At 34.9% G+C, this 16,435-nt stretch overlaps 1 protein-coding gene across 2 annotated transcripts in view; it reads left to right on the top strand.

The window, feature by feature from the left end:
* The window catches only part of LOC142344584 (uncharacterized), a 58,433-nt gene that overhangs the window by 3,282 nt on the left and 38,716 nt on the right, over positions 1 to 16,435 (top strand). Inside the window, exons 2-4 of one of the 2 annotated variants that reach the window (XM_075396367.1) lie at positions 6,544 to 6,567; positions 6,878 to 7,676; positions 9,160 to 9,712. In XM_075396367.1, the coding sequence (XP_075252482.1) occupies positions 6,544 to 6,567; positions 6,878 to 7,676; positions 9,160 to 9,712 (1,376 nt within the window). The remainder of the gene's footprint in view (positions 1 to 6,543; positions 6,568 to 6,877; positions 7,677 to 9,159; positions 9,713 to 16,435) is intronic. The other variant, XM_075396368.1, reaches the window with a different exon arrangement.

Here is a 16,435-nt window from a genome sequence, read left to right as displayed (position 1 = left end):
GCTATGTTGGGCGTTTTCTGACAATCTAGCTGTTTTGTTGTTTTATTACTGAGTACCTATGTTGACAATGACAGCTCCGTTGATATTATGATGAGTTACAAATGTTCCTTATCGTGGTGTCAGTTTATAATTTATGGCATTGGTTACTTTGCAACTGTTTGTTGTAGTGAAATTTTAGTTAAGTTTTAGTTTCGACTGTAGATGTTTTTCTACAGTTCTTCTCTCCTCGTCTGAGTGACAGTTGGTTTCACTGACTTCATTTGTGGATGAAACAGCTTATCAGGAGCATGAGTGTATACATCAGCGTTTTTGTGAAAAAAAATTAACAAAAATGATTGAATTTTGTGTTCTAACTGTTTTTGTTGTTTTTTGTTGTCTTGCGCCTCAATCTCATCTATTGAAGTCATCATAAGTGAGTGATGAGGCATATCTTAACGTAAATAGCTTTTCAAAATGAGAGCTTATAATAGATATAAAATTGACGCCGTTTATTTTCGTAAATTTTGGTTTTGTCTATTCGGTTTCTCAATCATTTTGCTTAAATTTTTTTTATAATTGAAGTGTTGAATTGTTTTGATTGCTTATGAGACCAGTTGGCTTTGTGGGGAGTTTAGTTGAATATTTGAACGTGTCCATTTGTCAACGGGTGCTTTTTAAATTTTTGTTTCAAAAATGATAACAGATTATAGAAATTTGGCGTTATATTTTTTACTTGTAAACTATTCTGATTGACTAGAGGCTTTGGCTGCTTCATGCTCGACCGTGTGTGCTAAGTACCATTTGTTCTGAGTAACTGTAGTGCTTGAAAATTTCCACGAGGAGTTTTAATCAGGTTTTTTTTCGTTTTGAGTGGATTGCTCGGTATTTGCTTTTATTGGAACTTATTCCTTAGATTATCTAGCTTGTGATTATCTAGCTTGTGGACTTCTTCTAATTTGCGTTAACCGAGCTTTCAGAATTCAATCGAATTTAATAAGATGACAAGCAAGCAGAGTAATTATGAATTTAATACTCAGAGAGACTGTACAGTTTAGTTTGTGTCAAGACGGGAAGGTGTTGATTTCTGGATCTCATTTCTTATTATTTGGTAAAAGTTTTTTGCTACACTTTTCTTTGTTACATATTGAAAAATTGAGTTCATTTTAATCTCCGATTTTCGATTTGCTCCAGTACTCATTTTCTTGAAATGGAGTAATTTTATCTCTCTAGTATTAAACTTTGTACTTGTCTTTCCTGTTTTAAGAATGTATGAAAGTAAAATTTCGAAATTCGAATTACTGATTCAGGTTAATGGGAGTTCTTAACGTAATAGTTTGAATGGTGCATAGACGCTGTTTTCTGAATTGGTAGATACAAGAAAGTTTTGTCCATTTTTTTCTTATTCCGTAATGTTAATAGTCTTTAATAGTGAGGGATCTCGTTATATGAAGATATAATAAACCTATATTTTGTTTGTTTTTAAGTTTCATGTTATTGATTACTTTGAAACCATTTGTTTAACTAAACGTTTATATATTTTTAGTTTTCACTTTAAATGTTCTTTTCTGTTGTTTTGTCGGTCTCGCGAAAGAATTTTATCGTTGATCGCAGTAACGACTTTAAATAAGTTCATGATTGGCTGGAGTTCATAGTGATCAGTTTTTTGTCTGAACAACAATTTTTCAAGAAAGTTTTTTTTTGCATTTTTAGTTCTGACCATTTTTTTGCTGTGTTGCCCTTCAATCAATCTCTTCGAAGTTTTGAGCTCAATTAATAGGAGTCTTTAGCTAAACTTCTTTTTCATGTGAGAGCTAATCGTAGATATAAAATGAGTCAATATATTTGTTAAAAAGGGAGAATTGAGTTTTTTTGTATTTCGTTTTTCACTCATTTGGTTTCTTTGGTCGATTTTTGTTCTTGTGAAGAATGCTAATTGCCATGCAATGGTTTTAAAGGTGGTAATATGGTGTTATTGAAATTTTTATCTGGGCAACTAACTATGATTTAATTGTCCTTGATACAGTTTTATTTAAATTTTTTTAAAATTTGTCCTTTTTTCTTCAGAGCCGCAAAGCGATGGGTGGTGCTATTATTGGCCTTGGTTTTTTAATTTTTTCGTCAAGATGTTGCTACGACAATATGACCTCACAATGAATTCAAATCTTCTTTCTGGTCATTCGTTCATACAATTTCCTCTGGATTGCATGCGTGACGTCTTTCACTCTTAGTGGAGCAAGGTTTTTGTTTATTTTTGGTCTCACAAGACTTACATCACTCTCACAAATGTCTTCCTCACTCTGAAATTCATGTGAGTATGTCGAGTGACTGTCTCTCATTCTAATTCAAGTGAGAGTGTGTCACTATAGTTGACGGCTTTTGAGAGCAGCTAATAGAAGCAGCAATAAGCTATAAAGTTTTTTAAAGTATAAAGTATAACGTCAAAACATTCATTAAAAGAAATTTTTTGGTCTTGCGTTTACTCTTTTGGACTGCAGATCTACTAAGCTATGTCGGGCGTTTTCTGACAATCTAGCTGTTTTGTTGTTTTATTACTGAGTACCTATGTTGACAATGACAGCTCCCATTGATATTATGATGAGTTAGAAATGTTCCTTATCGTGGTGTCAATTTATAATTTATGGCATTGGTTACTTTGCAACTGTTTGTTGTAGTGAAATTTTAGTTAAGTTTTAGTTTCGACTAGATGTTTTTCTACAGTTCTTCTCTCCTCGTCTGAGTGACAGTAGGTTTCACTGACTTCATTTGTGGATGAAACAGCTTATCAGGAGCATGAGTGTATACATCAGAGTTTTTGTGAAAAAAATTAACAAAAATGATTGAATTTTGTGTTCTAACTGTTTTTGTTGTTTTTTGTTGTCTTGCGCCTCATTCTCATCTATTGAAGTCATCATAAGTGAATGATGAGGCATATCCTAACGTAAATAGCTTTTCAAAATGAGAGCTTATAATAGATATAAAATTGACGCCGTTTATTTTCGTAAATTTTGGTTTTGTCTATTCGGTTTTTCAATCATTTTGCTTAAATTTTTTTTTTTATAATTGAAATGTTGAATTGTTTTGATTGCTTCTGAGACCAGTTGGCTTTGTGGGGAGTTTAGTTGAATATTTGAACGTGTCCATTTGCCTACGGGTGCTTTTTAAATTTTTGTTTCAAAAATGATAACAGATTATAGAAATTTGGCGTTATATTTTTTAATTGTAAACTATTCTGATTGACTAGAGGCTTTGGCTGCTTCATGCTCGACCGTTTGTGCTAAGTACCATTTGTTCTGAGTAACTGTAGTGCTTGAAATTTTCCACGAGGAGTTTTAATCAGGTTTTTCGTTTTGAGTGGATTGCTCGGTATTTGCTTTTATTGGAACTTATTCCTTAGATTATCTAGCTTGTGATTATCTAGCTTGTCTACTTCTTCTAATTTGCGTTAACCGAGCTTTCAGATTTCAATCGAATTTAATAAGATGACAAGCAAGCAGAGTAATTATGAATTTAATACTCAGAGAGACTGTACAGTTTAGTTTCAGTGTCAAGACGGGAAGGTGTTGATTTCTGGATCTCATTTCTTATTATTTGGTAAAAGTTTTTTGCTACACTTTTCTTTGTTACATATTGAAAAATTGAGTTCGATTTAATTAATCTCCGATTTCCCATTTGCTCTATTAATCTCCGATTTTCCATTTGCTCTAGTACTCATTTTCTTGAAATGGAGGGATTTTATCTCTCTAGTATTAAACTTTGTACTTGTCTTTCCTGTTTTAAGAATGTATGAAAGTAAAATTTCGAAATTCGAATTACTGATTCAGGTTAATGGGAGTTCTTAACGTAATAGTTTGAATGGTGCATAGACGCTGTTTTCTGAATTGGTAGATACAAGAAAGTTTTGTCCATTTTTTTCTTATTCCGTAATGTTAATAGTCTTTAATAGTGAGGGATCTCGTTATATGAAGATATAATAAACCTATATTTTGTTTGTTTTTAAGTTTCATGTTATTGATTACTTTGAAACCATTTGTTTAACTAAACGTTTATATATTTTTAGTTTTCACTTTAAATGTTCTTTTCTGTTGTTTTGTCGGTCTCGCGAAAGAATTTTATCGCTGATCGCAGTAGTGACTTAAAATAAGTTCATGATTGGCTGGAGTTCATAGTGATCAGTTTTTTGACTGAACAACAATTTTTCAAAAAAGTTTTTTTTGCATTTTTAGTTCTGACCATTTTTTTGCTGTGTTGCCCTTCAATCAATCTCTTCGAAGTTTTGAGCTCAATTAATAGGAGTCTTTAGCTAAACTTCTTTTTCATGTGAGAGCTAATCGTAGATATAAAATGACGCAATATATTTGTTAAAAAGGGAGAATTGAGTTTTTTTTGTATTTCGTTTTTCACTCATTTGGTTTCTTTGGTCGATTTTTGTTCTTTAGAATTGTATTTATCAGTTTGTTGGATTTCTTACAAATCAAATTAGTTTTTTAAAGAAACGTGATTGAAGGTTTTGACTGTATCCATTTGACAAAGAATTGTTCTCAAACATTTTATAACAGTTTGGAAAATGATTGCCATTTCAATATTGTTTAGTAGACTCGTAAACTAATCTCTGTCAAAATGGCTTAGCTGCTTCGTACTCAAACTCTGTTTTTTTGTTTAGTGGTTTTAGTTTTTTAGAATTTACTGAGTCTTTTTTGGTGTTTTATTTTTAAGCGCAAAAATTTTTCAATGAAATTGCAGTTTCAGGAATTTTTCTGTTTTGTTGCATTTTTGTTTTTATGAATTTATAACCAATCTGCTAGAACTTTTTTTGATAAGTTCCAGGGACCCCAAAAGATACTTCACTTCAATCGTGCCTTAACCTGTGGTGGACTCTAGGTAATTCGAACAGATTTTGCATTCTCAATTTAGATATGAGAGTGCAGAGTTCAATTTTTTCCATCATTTCTTATAAGTCTAAATTGAGAACTTAATTTCTAGTCGAATTTAAATAGAGGACTCTTGCAACTTGCTATTATTTATTCGCTACCTTAAGGTTTGAGATGTAGTTTGAAAATGGGATAGAAGTTGATTTTTTTGATATTTTAGTTCTCTGGTAAAATTTGTATTTTACTTGAGGTAAAGTTGAAAGTTTAAATAAAATCTGAACTACTTCCTTCAAGGCAGTCTATATCTGCTTCAATCGGAACGCAAGTGAGACGAGGTTGTGGCTCAGCGAGGGCGGAACATTATGTTTCATCGCACTTTAGCGAGCTTCCTTGTTAGCTTTGGTGCACTGCTTGGAAGCAAGATTTTTGTGTTTCTAATGAAGGCCGTTTGCCAGGGATGAATCTGAATCGCAAGTTTCAGATTCCTACCAAAACGTTGAATTTTTGTTAGATGGGTAATTATGGAGAGTTTTGGCTGGGCTGAGTTTCTACTGAGTCGACTGAAAATCAAAAATGACTATCAAAAACGAAACCACTTTTGAATCACATTGTTCTTGTTTTTAATTTAGATCGAGATGTGGAACAATCTCAAATTAATGTCTGTGGATCCCAGTTTTTTAGTTGGTTTTTTGATCGTTTTCTGCATTGCGGCCTTAAAGTTGTGGGTTTTTTTTAAGAATTGTCCTCATTTAAAGTAAAATTATATTGACTTTATATTATACTTTATCCATTTCTGTTAAACTAGAGCAAAGATCCCGACTACTATATAGTATATATTATTTCAAAGCAAACCTAAACTAAAATTTCTTGTCTCAGTTGTTGCAATCCATTAAGTCAAGTGAAGCTGTATTGAACTTGAGTTGTGTTGTTATAAATATAGAATGGCACTGTTTGCCGTGCAATTTGTTTCTAAATTTGATACCTTCTTTTTTACCTAGCTTGGCTTTTGTCTCAGTTTTTTTTGGATAACAGGTTTAACTAGTGCAATATCTTCAGATTTTAGATCGATCACTGACTGGATCGATCACTGACTTGAAATTGCTGACGTTAACGAGGTTATGAAAATATTTATTAATATAATTTTGTTTATCTTTAGGTTGACAAATTAGCGCCAGTCTGTCTGTACTGATATTTGACTATTACGACTGACATTTGATAATTTTTGAAATTTCTTATCAGAGATATAGCTTTGACGTCATTTGAAGGCAACTGGGAAAAATATCTCAATTTTTTCTGCAATTTCCTCTGATTTTGGTAAAACTTACTGAAATGGCGGTATTTGTTTTCTTCAAACTTAATTTCACTGTTTGCACAAATAAGGGTGGGAATGGTTTTCGGATTTGCGAAAGATTTTCATTTTGGAGAACTTTGAAGAATTCCATTGTCATGTTTCACTTCACACGGCAACTTAAACATCGGCCGTTGGCACGGATGGTGGTCTAAATCAAATGCAAATAGAAAATAGTTGGAAGGCGGGCCTATTTATGAAAAGTTGCGGATATTGCCACTAGTGCTAGTTTTTGAGGGAGGTTTATTGTTTTTTAATGTATCGGAATATGGTACTTTTGCCTGTTTAATTAGATGGAATTTACGAAATCATGCTTTTTAAATGTATGCTCTATTTTTTTTGATTTAGCAAGTACTACTGGTTCTCAGCAATGTAAGTATACTAGCTTGAGTCACTGCTTAGGATGTGCGTTATTACCCATTTTTGAATCAAAGCATTATTCAATTGAGCCGCCTGTTTATTGCAAACCTTCATCACAATTAGAGAGAAACAATCCCATGTCATTCCCTTTGTTTGTTTTTGAAATAATCCGTTTACCCGTTTCACACGTACCAAGGAAAGCCATACCACAAAAATCATGTATGTAGAAAAGTATGTAGAAAATCCAGCCAAGACGAAGCGCGCAGCTGAGTCAGTTACTGTAAAATGAAGTGCTTGTGTGACAAGATAGTTTGTCTTTTAGCTCATATCAACCATATTACTACCCGTACAGTACTTTGAGTATGGAATTGAGCCCAAACAACTTCTCAAATTACCCACCCCCGCCTCCTCCTGGAACTGCAATGATTCCCGCTACTGCACCATACATGCATTCTGTACCTAGTGGACACGACCAGTTGATAGCTGCACCTGCGACAGTAATATCGAATGTGGCAGCTCAACCCGTCACATACCTACACCCTGTCAACACTTCATTGACGTCACAAGCAACAACACTGCAGCCACCTCATATTGTATTGGAGCCCTTGTCCCCGCCTGTCAATCAAATACAGGTGTACCCTAGTGGTGGATCTCAGATTGAATCTTTTTGTTGCCATAGTCCGCATCAGTTTCAGTTTGGTTCGCCACTCGCCCATAATTCCGATGTCACCACATGTGGCAACTGGTCTCAAAACTGTCATTCTACAGTGAATACCAATAACTTCTGCAGCCAGAGTAGCAATTGCAGCCAAGAACCTCACTGTGCCCAGTATACCAACATCAAAAACGCTGTTACCAATTGTAATAGTTTTGCATGTAGCCCGAAGCAGCTTAATATGTGCAGTAATGCTTCCAGGGAGTTCTCATTTCCCTCAAATCACTTCCCTGGAAAGGGGAACAGAGGACCTCCCCCTTCGACTCTCCACAACAGAGGCTATCATTCAGCCATGAGCTGTTGCAACACTACTACTGGGGCATCCTCTATGGACGACATCACTACATCAGGTGCTGAAAGCTGCAGTTGTGGCGGACAGAGCGTCAAACGGAATCGGAGGCGGTCGGTAAGTATTTTTTGGTTATTCTTTCTTACCGAAAATGATGTACTTGGAAAAGAGCAGGAAAGAGACTGATCCCACATTCATATTGAAGCTCACTCTATTGAATCACTGTAGCATCGCAATGTTTATATTTGTAAAAAAAAATTCCGCTTTGTTAGGCAGCAGGAATAGGTCTCCTTTTTGGAAAAAAATGACATGGAATGGAAACGATTTGATTGAATCTGATATTTACGCCCAATTTTATTTTTGCCCTTCACAAAAATATTTTTTCACTTGAAATATTTACCCTTCAGTTGAAAATATTTTGTTGATGTGAATGGATGCGCTTCATCTTTGATGCCCTCTCTGCTTATCGCTTTTGTCTGAGTTTCAACATTTGATCAGAGAATGATTTTAACTGAGTTTAACAAACACCTACATAATGAAGACTAAAATTAGAAAAAAAACTATGTATTTTTTGAAGTTTTGTCTTGGTTTTGTCAAAAAGAACATTTTTGTTCATAACGTTAAAATTAACTTGGTAATGGCACAAATTAATTGTTACAACAACTCAAACAGCGTTTCTGTTCAAACTTATGAAGAAGAAGAAATCGAACATTAAATAAAAACATAAAATACGCGAGTTTTTTTTTTAGCTATGCAAGCTGAGTGTCTCAGTAGAACAAAAAATTTTCAAGAGCTGCAACGTCACTGCATGTTGAAGCATTGCCTGGTGGGGTGCTAGGAAAATTGGCCGGCAGGGCGTTTAGCCGACAAGGAAAAAATGGGAAATTTAGCCGACAATTTTATCATAATTGGTCATAAAAGTCTCATTGATCAGTAGTTCGGTTGTGATAGATTCATATCAAGTCCCACGGGCCGCTGAGGCATGGCCATGGCCCGCGAGGCATGGCCATGGCCAGCGAGGCATGGCCAGATGTGGTTAAATACCTTTGTTACGCTAGTTGATAGACCTTCGTTACACTAGTCGATGAAAAAACTGCGGTATATTTGTCCGCCTACGAAATAGTGTTTTAAATTGGCCAATCACAGCTTCAGAATAAGTTTTATTGCTCATTTTACTTAAATTGTCGGCTAAATTTCTCATTTTTTGGTTGTCGGCTAAACGCCCTGTCGGCCAATACGGCGGTCACCGCCTGGTGGGTATATTTTTATAGCCAAAAATCTTAACCAGATGGCAGAACTGGCAAAATTTTTATCTCAAGGCAAAATTTGAGCCTTACTTGGCAACAGAAACATTAATAGTTGGCAAAAGCCAAAAACGGTTTGAGCTGCATACAAATTTTTGTAACAATTACTTAGCTCTCTAAGCACGATTACAACATTTAACTCCAACAATGAAAACCTATAAAGTTTTGATGGTAAATTTTTCTTCTAAACGTTACTGAATGTTTGTAACACTTGCCGTTTTAAGATTTTTGATTTAAGTGTTTATTACCTTGATTTATTGTGAAAGCTGAGGCTAATTTTATTCCTGCTGTTTTAGAGACGGAAGTCTGGAGGTAGCAAGAACCAAATCAGCTCATCTGAGTCCATCAACCAAAACCAATCTTCCAGCTCTGAACAGCCGGGTAGAATTCCAGGTTTAATTCCTCTGAGCATCCACCGCGGTCCAGTTTTAGACCTTGATTCGGAAGATTTTCCCGAATTAGGATCATCGTCGAGAGATATGTCGCAAGGGTCTTTGTTTTCGACAGCGACGACACCGTCTAGAGCCTTATCGACATCGGCAAATGAGTCTGTGTCAACTAGCAGATCTACTGTCAGTTTGGCAGTCAATTACAGTCGGTCGTTTAGGACCAACTCTACGCCAACTACTGTTAGAAAAGTCATTAGAAATCAAACTACGACAACCGAGTCGAAATCATCTTCTGACCACCGTGCAAAGAACAAGAACTCAACGGCGGCACAGACCTCCTCCGATCACTTGTCACTACCTCAGGAACAGGCTCAGACGATACCGTCAGGATGGGCAAAATCTGGAAGTATTGTATTGCAAACACCGTATGTGCCAACTAGAAGCCTCCCCATCCAAACTGGTTTGTTCCTTGACCCAATTAATTTCCAACTTTTATGGTTCTCTTTCGGCGTAGATTATGCAATGTACGTGATCAAATGAAAATACACAAAGCTGTGAAAACGCAGATCTCTTTTTAACTAACATTTTTAATAATTCCTGGATTCCCGAAGTGTTTTAAAAAGTATTCGGAAGATCCCATTACCTTAGCTATGCAATTGGCTCGCTAGGAGACTTTTTCCTGCAAATTAATTTGACACGTGCTACAGTTATAAATAGCCGCACAGCGATAGCTGGGGCTATTATTGCGCTTCTCTTGTTTTTTTTTACAATTCAAAGAATTTGAATTGTAATGGGGCGCTGTCTTTTTACGACTCAAAGAGCAGTATTGGAGAAGTCCTTTTTTAATAGCCGCCCTCATCTTCTCAGCCGGCTATTGTAGCGCTCCTATTTTTTACAATTCAAAGAATTTGAATTGTATTGGGGCGCTGTCTTTTTTTTGAGATGTTCACACATTTTCATGATTTTTGAAGTCAAATTAGAGTAGTGATTTTGGTCACGCCGAAACAGGAAATGGAGCGAAAAAGCGAGTGGTTTGCGGCGTGAATTTTTTTCGCTCTAATTTTAAAGTAGAGTGCGAAAGTGGTGTTTGAACAAAAATTCGGTTTCTCGGTAGTGGTTTTTTGTTCACATGCGGCAATTTCACTCTGATTTTTACTGTTTTGTCGATTTTTTGGATCGGATAATTTTCTAAGTGGTTTTCCCAATCCATTCACAGCTCATTTTAGGCCTAGTTTTTTGTTTGAAACATATTTCGATTTCTCGCTTATGGTTTTTCTGTTCACATGCGGCAGTTTGACATTGATTTTCTGTTTTTTTAACTGTTTTTTAGAAATGGTTTTCCCAATTCACTCAGTCTGTTCTTGGTCTAATTTTTTGTCTAGTCAATGAAAATTCTTTGAATTGTCCGTGAGGAATTGTGCTGCTATGTTTTTTTTTACTTCGTCGAACAAAAACTTTTTTCGCTTTACCTCATTTTGCTGCTTTCTCAAACATTTTGCGTGAAATCTTTTTGACTTCTCTAGGCTAGTTTATCTCTTCTCTCATTCCGCTAAAAGTGATTTCGAACATCAATTGCTCAGCAAATCAATTCAAAATGATCAGAGTCAGTTTAAAAAATTGAAGTCAGAATTAAACGGGATAAAGCCCAATTTTAGGTGCCCGCTATTTGAACGTCGTTCCTATAAATATTAGTTACATCTCTAATGCTTATTGGTATTGATAGTAGTCCCTGTAGCTTCTCTCTAAGAAACAGAAGTATGTTCAACTACGAAATGCCATCAAAATAAATCGGACTTAAATAATAATTTAGTACAAAAATCTTTTTTTCTCAATATCTTCTATTCTTTCAATCCCAATCATGCTTATTGGAAGAAACGGCGGCTATTTTCCGGCAATCTGCCGGGTATGTTTAATCAATTTTTTGGAGTGAATGTTAACAGATTTGATTGTATTATTTTTACTTTTTTGTTCTAAGGTTTGTTTAAAAATAATCATAAATTAGTGGAGGCACGTTTTGTCTGACGAGTAGTTGGATGGCATTTAAATGGATATCCACTTCAAGTTGTTTCCGGAATTCTTCCGGTTATGTTTTTTTTTAAGATCTGTTCACACATTTCCATGATTTTTGAAGGAAAATTGGATTTTGGTCACGCCGAAACAGGAAATGGAGCGAAAACCCGAGTGGTTTACGGCGTAAAATTTTTTCGCTCTAACTTTTAAGTAGAGTAAGAAAACAGTGTTTGAATCGCTTTCTCGCTAGTGGTTTTTTTTTACATGGGGCATTTTTAATTGCTCTCAACGAAGTTTGTAGCAATTATATTAATCTTGTTGGTCTTTTTTTATGCGATTTTTCGTTTGACCGATTTTTCGTCTGACGATTTTGACTTTTCGTCCTCAAAAACGGGATAAACAGGTAGCGCCCAGCGGGCATTAAGTGCTCTTAGAGCCTTTCAGCTCTGTTTCACAGCTCAAACTTTTTGGAGACTCTCAAACGACCGCTCACCGGTCGTTTGAGAGCAATTCGCCCGACGTTAGTCGGCTATGTTCACTTTTGTTTTCCCGATCCATTCATAGTTCCTCCAAGGCCTCGTTCTTTGTTAGAATCAAATTTACATTTCTCGCTAGTGGTTTTTGTTCTCGCTAGCGTCATTTTGACATTGATTTTCTGTTTTATTTTGTTTTTTTTCAGATTTTTTCAGAAATGGTTTCCCCAATTCATTCCTAGTTTTTTCTAGGTCTAGTTTTTTGGTTAGTCAAGGAAAGTTCTTTGAATTGTACGTCAGGACTTGTCCTGCTATGTTTTTTATTTCGTCGTCAAATTTTTTGTTACGACCATATGACGTCACAACCACTTCAAATGTGCTTTTTGTTCATTCGATCATGCAATTTCAACTGAAGTGCGTTCGTGACGGCTTTTTTTGCTCTTAGTGGAGCGAATTTTTTCATTCCTGTGATTAAATTTTTGGTCACACTTGACTTACCTCACTCTCAAAAATGACTTCCTCACTTTGAAATTGACTTTTATTTACTTTAATTCAAAAAGATAAGGTCAAATGGGTGTATGTCACTCTAAATGAAGGTTATTTGATAGCAGCTAATAGAGGCAGCAAAAACTTAAACAGATTTTTAATTAAAACATTATATCAGCCTTCAATGAAAAGAAGATTTTTTTGTGGTCTGTCTTTTTTACTGTTTTTTTGAGACTACAGATCTACAAAGCTATTGCGGCTTTTTTCTGGCAACCTGCCAGCTATGTTCCATTGATATGCCGTTTTAATATATGTGGCTATAAACTATCTTTTTTAATTGCTCTAGAATGAAGTTCCAAGCAATATTGTAAACGTGTTTTTTTATGCAAAGTATTCGCTGAACGCTTTTGTTTTAGAATATTTGTTAACTTCTTGAGTGACTTTTTTGCATTTTAGTTCTTCATTTTTGAGTCATCTAAGTTGCGCTCGTTTTGAAATAATGTTCGTTGGTTAAAGTGGTTGTGAGTGAAAGGAAATCAAAGGTAGGTAGCGAAGTGGTGAAGAGTCAGGCTGAGTCGCACCCATTAAACATTTCTAAGCTGCGCCCGCTCTAAATTAAATTGCCACCGCCTGTCGTTAATTGAACATGACTATTCGTGAAAAGATTCGAAATGAACTGATGAAAACCGAGAGAATTAAAAACGACTTTTCCAATGTACGTACGGGTTTCATTGATCGCGCTAAAATGAAGTTTGTGGCAATTATAGTAGTGGTGTAGTCTTTTTATGCGATTTTTCGCTTGACCGATTTTTCCCCTTTGACTTTTGTCCTCAAGAACGGGATAAACAGTTTAAATCCTGAGGAAGTTATGCTCTCTTAGAGCTTTGTTGCTTACTAGTCTCTAAGAATGCATTTCACCGTAGCGTCTAAGAGAAGTAAATTTATGATAGGAAGGGTGGCTCTTACAGTATGAGCCCTCACCCCCTTTAACCCCGCCCTATTGCTCCACCACTTCCTCCTCTCCCTCGCCCCGACACCACCACCTCATTCCACCCGTAACCCCGAACACCCAGTGCTCGCCAGTCGTTTGAGAGCAATTTTTTCGACGATTGTCGGTTATGTTTATATTTATGCTATTCTCTTAAGTGAGCGGTACACTAACGCTGCTGGAAAGGCATTATTTTACGGTGTGTCGAGCACTTTTAAATTTCTTATCACTTCTGTACTTTCTGAGACTCGCATGTTTAGAGTTATTATTGATAGGGAGACTAGCCGTACTAAGCATAAACTGGCTACTATCTGCACTCTCGTGTGTCGTCTAAGGGAAATTCAACGTTCTAAGTAAGTGCGTTCGTCTGTTTCAGCCAGGCAATCTTCCAAAGTTATCAATAATAATAGTAATGTAAATTAGTTCCCGAGTTTATACCTTCAGAATTTTTAGCTGTGCTCTGAAATTTTCTGAATTTATTAAAGCGCTGCCAGTAGATTTTTTTTAATTTTTCAAATGATTTTTGCGTGTTATTCTCATTCTGAATTGAAAGCAGCCTAATTTATTTGGCAGTAGTTTACATTTTGAAATTATATGGAAAGTGCCTTAAACTGACTTTTTTCCAAATTTTAATTTTGTAGTATTCAATTGAAGTCTCTTAAGCAGCTCTCCTTTCTGAGCAGCTCATTGTCGATCCGTCTGTCCGCTTGTTACTGGAGTGCAATTTTTCCCACCTTAGTGGAGTATATTTAAACTATTTTTTCTGAACGCTTTCACTTTTTTATTACTCATCTGAAATTTCGACTCTTAATGCACTTTTTTTGCTACTGTGTTCAGTTGAAGCTGTTTTTATTGAAGCAAGCATTTTGTCAATTTTCTGATTGTTTGTTCAGAATGTCATTTTTTTTTCACTTTTCCTCTGCTAATCTTTTTTGCTTGCAGACAGTGATTTTGAACTTCCATCAATAGTTTGAAGTTGAACAGTCTATGAATTCTTTAAAATCAGGAACACCTTATGTAAAAGTATTAATTGATTGCTCTATTCAGATCAGTTGTTCAGCAAAGTGATCTCAATTAATCGTGCTTTTACAAGTATGTTATCACTGATTTCTAAAACCTAAAGGGATGTTCAATTTCAAACTTCAGAGAGTTTTGTTCTCGTGGAGTAATATAACTACTGTTTTTGACTTTTTTCAAGTTTCTGGTTGCTTTTTTGTAGTTGATTTCTAATGGGTCTCAAAGGAAGTTTTCTCAATTTTGTTAGTCCTGCGGTCTACTGATTTAGGATTTTTAGTCCTGAAAAAAAGGATAAACAGTTAAAGACCGGACTTACTAGTCTCTAATTACGCGATTCCCCGAACCTGTTTAGAAAACCTAACCTTGAGGTATAGGTTTTAGTAGTGCTAAGATTTTAAACACAAAAATTGGTTCAACCTGTTCAAGCTCTTGGATTGGTTGTTTGTTGATTTTAACTGAACAATAATGATTTTGATGACTTTCTTGTAACTTTTGTCATTTAATGATATTTTTGAATTTTTTCTGTGCTTGGCTGATAGGTTTGATTAAAATTTAGTAATTAAAGTGCATTTCACTATTTTTTAAATTTCAAAATAATTTTGTCACTGTTTGAAAATTAGAAGCAAGAGAAAATTGGTGTTATGTGTCACCTTTGATTCTGAAGGGGTTTGATGAAAATAATGTTCTTAAGTACCTTACCAACAAAAATTTGTAGTTTGTTGCTTTTTAATAGCCGCGTCCTCAATTCCAGGCGGCTATTATAGCGCTCCTAATTTTTTTACAATTCAAAGAATTTGAATTGTATTGGGGCGCTGTTTTTTTTTACGACTCGAAGAGGAGTATTGGAGAAGTCCTTTTTTTTAAATTAATTTTATTGGAGTGAATTTTGAAGTGGGAAATGAAACGCCTCAAAAATTTTGGAGTGATTTTGTTGCTGAACAAATTAAAGAGTGGAGCGAAAAGAGAGTGGTTTTTTGTTCATATCGCTGTTTTCTAGAGAGCAAGACAGTGAGGTGTGAAAAAAAAATTCTGTAAGTGGGCGAAATTTTTTGTTCACGTGCGGCATATTAAAGCAGTTTTTTGTCAATTTTTTTCGGTTAAGAGGTTTGGTTATGTTTTTCTTTTAATTTTAGACTGGGTTTGGTAGTGGTTTGAAGGTTTCTGAAAATTTAAATGAAATTTATGCTAATTCGGACGTTTTTCATGTATTTTGCTGATTTTTGGGCTAATTTTTACGATTTTTTTCTATTATTGTTTTTTTGCTGCCTCAAATGGATATTGAAGATACCCCTATTACTTGAGAAATTTTAAGTTAACACGTGGTTGCAATTTTGTAGATAAGAAGTATTTTTTTAAAAAATATGACGAAAAGTGTCGAAAATTTGAACTAATTTTCTTAATTTTTTTGCAGTTTTTCGCTTTTCTTTAGACAAGTTTCTTAACCTATTATGACTTGCCTATTGTTTTGCGAGCATATGGGTACCCTATCGGCTGAAAAGAATTTTTGTTTAGATTTATATGCTTTTGTAATATTAAAAAATATTAACTTTTTCCAGTTTTTTAGTCAGTTGTTTGTAAAACTTAGTTTTTCATGATTTGGCTTCAAGTATTTTTAAAAATCTCATAAGTTGTTTTAGTAGTTACTAGTTATTTTGATCAAGGAATTGTGGCAGAGATAGTTTTTTGGGGTATCAATTTCTGACAGAATTTGATCAGATTTTTTTATCATATTTTAATAGATTTGATTTTTTTTAACTTTTTTGTTTATGGTTTTATTTCAAGATTATCATAAATTATTGGAGGCACGTTTTGTCTGATGAGTAGTTGGATGGCATTTAAGTGGATTTCCATTTCGAGTCGTTTCGAATTTTTCGGGCTATGTTTTTTTTAAGATCTGTTTACTTATTTTCATGATTTTTGAAGTCAAATTGGAGTAGTGATTTTGGTCACGCCGAAACAGGACGTGGAGCGAAAAATTGAGCGGTTTTGCGGCGTGAATTTTTTTCGCTCTTATTTTAAAGTAGAGTGAGAAAACAGTGTTTGAACCAAAATTCGCTTTCTCGCTAGTGTTTTTTTGTTCAGATGCGGCAATTTCAGTTTGATTTTTACTGTTTTTTCAATTTTTTGTATAGGATTTTTTTCTAAATCGTTTTCCCAATGCCTTCATAGTTCATTCTAGGCATAGTTTTTTGTTTGAACTTAATTTCAA

The sequence above is a fragment of the Convolutriloba macropyga genome, chromosome 8, assembly GCF_964194025.1.
Source record: "Convolutriloba macropyga chromosome 8, txConMacr16.3, whole genome shotgun sequence".
NCBI lineage: Eukaryota > Metazoa > Xenacoelomorpha > Acoela > Convolutidae > Convolutriloba > Convolutriloba macropyga.
The sequence above is the reverse complement of the archived record's forward strand: the minus strand, read 5'-3'. Positions and strand labels throughout refer to the sequence as shown.